This window comes from Bombus affinis, chromosome 10 (assembly GCF_024516045.1).
Source record: "Bombus affinis isolate iyBomAffi1 chromosome 10, iyBomAffi1.2, whole genome shotgun sequence".
In the NCBI taxonomy this organism is placed as follows: domain Eukaryota; kingdom Metazoa; phylum Arthropoda; class Insecta; order Hymenoptera; family Apidae; genus Bombus; species Bombus affinis.
Window position 1 is genome coordinate 6,023,405 of NC_066353.1, and position 4,117 is coordinate 6,027,521.

Here is a 4,117-nt window from a genome sequence, read left to right on the forward strand (position 1 = left end):
GTTTTGGTTAATTTTGACTTGCATTCTGCTGGTTTACACAAATTATTGGAAAGCTACCTCCTTGTTGCAGCAATCTCTCCAAATATACAATACAAAGAAAGACAACTGAAAATCGATATAGTCTAATGTCTATTTAAATAAAATGCGTAAGAAGAAATATACTGAAATTTGAGTTTGCGAATCGTCACAGTTAGTTGCATTTAAGAATTTTCCTGTTTGAAGATCCTGAACGCCACGCTGGTGATGCGAGCGCAGCGCGCCGAGGTCTTCGATTATTTTTCCGGGCAGCGGTTATCGCGTCCTCTTTATCGAGTGCGTCTGCGACGATCCGGTTGTACTGGAGCGAAATTACAAGGAGATATTGCGGTACAGCGCTGACTATGTTGGCATGGATTCAATCACAGCCGAAGAAGATCTACGATTGAAGATAGCTCATTACATTCGATCTTACGAACCAATGGATGAGAAGACGTATCCACGAATCCGTATCGACACCGGCAGCATGGATATTGAGTCCTGCAACGTGTCAGGCCATGTGGAGACAAATGTCCTTAGATATCTTGGAAGCGTCACTGTTGAGCCGCATACTCTTTATTTCTCTCGGGTTGGTAATCCATCAAATTTTACATTTGTCATCGTTTAATCCTCATCTCAAATGTTCTAATCCTAGAAGCTCAGCCTTAGCGTCTTTAGTCTTAATTAAAAGAATTTTTCGACAAGTGATAATGATAACGATAATGAAGAAACGTGTTTGTTCTTAGATTACGAGCTGAGTCAAGGACAATTGAGCCAGGTCGTGGCGCTTGCAATTATTAAAAAGATTAACGTACATAACTGAGCACTTCATTTAGCATGACGAGCCCTCAATTGTTTACACACAACATGTTTTAAAAGCATACGTATACGTATACGCATACGTAAAAACATACATATTGTATTTTTAAAATCTTGCTATCTTATCAGGGTTTGGTTCCAAAAATAATTTCTTTTCGTCTGATCGTAATCTTATCATTGCTACGCCTCTCTTTTTGAACGTAATCAGAATATTCTACGATTTGGTAAAACTAAAGCTCTCCCTCTCTCTTTTGATTACAGTACAGCGAAAGCGAGTACAACGTATTGGGTAAGGTTGGTGGTGACGCAGTTTTAAGCGCACGTGGCGAGAGATATGCACAAGCGTTGGCTACCAAGTTCAACGCTATGCGTTTTCCCGACCTGCGCGTGCTAACTAGTCGCCTTCGAAGGACTATCGCGACTGCTCGTGGCGTGGAAGCGCCCAAGAACACGTGGCAGCACTCAACGAACTCCACGCCGGTATCTGTGAGGGGCTGTCTTATGAAGAGATGCAGGAACATTATCCGCAGGTAATTTCAGATCAAACGCGTCTTCCTCCTCGAAATTTCGTCACTGCTTGCATTGAATTACGTTTCAAGTGTTGTTGACCAAAGGCTTATTCAGACACGGCCAGTAAATTAATGAAATAGCGAGTGAAGATAATTTATACTTTTAAGGATGATTCATCGAAAAATGTGTAAATTCGGTTTCACTTACTACTTGTCTAATCTTCTGGCTGTATTTAAACGAGCCTTCAATCGGTTGAATTTATCAGTCTAAGCTAGCTCTAAGAGCTTTAATTTATTTGTGTAGTAAATGGTAGATAGCTGTAACAGTTATCATTGTAGGTTATAGGGTATAACGGTATAAGCTTTTAGGGTATATAGGGTATATAGGGTATATAGGGTTTATAGGGTATAAGCTTTTTGAATTAATCTAATCGTATCAGTATTACGTTAGAAACATTGTACTATAACTAACACATTTAAGATTAGTATTTGATCAAAATTTTCCCAGTGATCGATTAGTTAATGCAGTTATAATTTGTATTTCAATAAGTTTGGAATCCTAGATATGGAATATTTATTATCTACTAGGTTTGTCAATTTAATTCTCTAAGCGAACAACTTTCAATCGTATCTTGGAAAATGAATAATAACATAAATCTTCACGGATGACTCAAGCATTGAATACTTGGCCACTGGGGAAAAGTATCGAGTGACTTAACGTCTGCGTTAACAGTCTGTAACTGATTAAAATTCAGTTGTATGCAAATTTATCCACTTACATCCACGAAATATTTGCTTGACTAATAAGAATGAGCGTTGAAGTTCAAAGAAATATTCCCAGTCAAGTAAATAGCACATAGACGATAATCACAATGTTTCACGTTGCTAGATCGAACTCAATCAGTCTGATTAATCTGGACGAAGTTTTAGAACATGGATAAATGAATATTATAATTACAATACGAAGTTGATGTGTACTTATTAACCGTGTATTATAACGAAACTTAAATCATACCATGATTTGAATATTATATCGCAGGTCTACTTTATTAAAGTTTATGTTTAAAATTAGCCATTGTTCCCTGACTTTGCATAAGCTAGGTTTTAATGCTTTGGGGACCTCGATGTACGAACCATTCCATGACTTAGGCAAAAGTCTATATACTTTAGTATATAGTACATAGATAGCGTATATACCTTCTACATCTCTAAATCAATGCTTTTGCGTAGGAATTTGCATGGCGCGATCAAGATAAGCTGCGCTATCGTTATCCATGGGGAGAAAGCTACATCGACGCCATGCACCGCGTGGAACCGGTTATTGCTGAATTACAGAGATCCAACAACATCTTGGTCGTGTCTCATCAAGCTATTCTGCGCTGCATCATTGGCTTTTTCGCAGATAAAAAACCGGAAGAGGTGCCTTACGCTTTGGTGCCACTGCATACCATCATCCGAGTCAGCAGCCAGGGTTACAATTACAAGGTGGACTTCTTCAAGTTACCCATCGAGTGCGTAAACACGACTCGCGTGAAGCCGAATAATTGTAGCGCGGACAGAACCGCGGACGATGCTCTGCTCACAGTCCCAGCACATTTCGACATACTGGATCCTTGGCGAAATCTTGGCAGCGAACCCACTCTCGTACAACAACACTGACAAACCGCTCGGGGATCCACGATCATGTCGAAAATTCGATGTCTGTTTGTTTGTAACCCCTGGAGCTTTCAGCAGTGATGTCTTCTTGGAATATTTTTGCTTTTGAATTCAGGCAGGGGATGAAAATTTGAAATATCATGCAAGTATGGATTGAATATATTTTTAGTACGTATATATGTATAAGTAGATCGCTTTAAGGTATCTTTAAGAAATACAGATTCGATGAGACGGAAGGTGATGATATCGGAGTCAATTCAGAATATATTTTTCGATAAATAGATTGGATAGATCGCGTGAAAGAAACGACATGTAAAATAATCAAAGTTATCGAGACTGGAAATTTATTTCTGAAATTTTCATTTTCTCATGAATCCCGAGAAACTTAGGTCGTTTCAATTTTGACTTGTTTACCGTCGAGTTCCGTTACCTTCGCGGGATGTACTCCGATTGTCATGTTTTTCTTCGTTGATTCTGTTCCCATTGGCAGTAATTTAGTCTCCTGCTGCTGGAGCCCTCTATACGTTATGTTTAAGCAGTTTAATTTTAATAATCACATACAAGTCAAATGTTACATTAACTCTAATATGTCGCAGATGACTATCGCAAGAAATATTTTAATTGTACATCGTAAAATTCAGAAAGACAGGCAATCTTTTAAATTGTAGGAATGCGAAACATGTCTTTCGTATTAAATTCAATTTCAAAATATTGATATAATATATACAACGAACACACGAAAGACAGTTTTTTTAGTATTGTACTATTTATAGGTGATAGAATTTTAGATTTATGTATTTTCGTTTGGCTAGTTCCTAGCACAACGATTGTAAGCCTTGATATTTGGACGATATTAGGATTTTTATTACTGTAAAGTACAATTGAAAGATACTATATCGTAGCGTTATATAAAGTTTGACTATAAAACGGACCTGATATCATTGTTAACAAGGAAATAACGAATATTGTATTTTTCGAGTGTGTATGAGTGTTCGAACGATAGATGTATATTTTTACGCACAAAATTAGCGGTATACTGTGCTACGCTCTCATTAAGAAATGTCAAACATTCGAGCAAAGTATTTTTCTCTACGAAGGAAAGCGCGAGAAATAATCAA

General features: G+C 37.6%; 1 protein-coding gene across 1 annotated transcript; it reads left to right on the top strand.

The window, feature by feature from the left end:
• The first annotated feature begins 388 nt into the window (after positions 1–388).
• LOC126921278 (6-phosphofructo-2-kinase/fructose-2,6-bisphosphatase-like) lies at positions 389–3,002 on the top strand. The gene is made up of 4 exons (XM_050732735.1): positions 389–608; positions 762–826; positions 1,096–1,320; positions 2,574–3,002. The coding sequence occupies exons 1-4, from the start codon at positions 389–391 to the stop codon at positions 3,000–3,002; spliced, it is 939 nt and encodes a 312-aa protein (XP_050588692.1).
• The last annotated feature ends 1,115 nt before the right edge of the window (positions 3,003–4,117 follow it).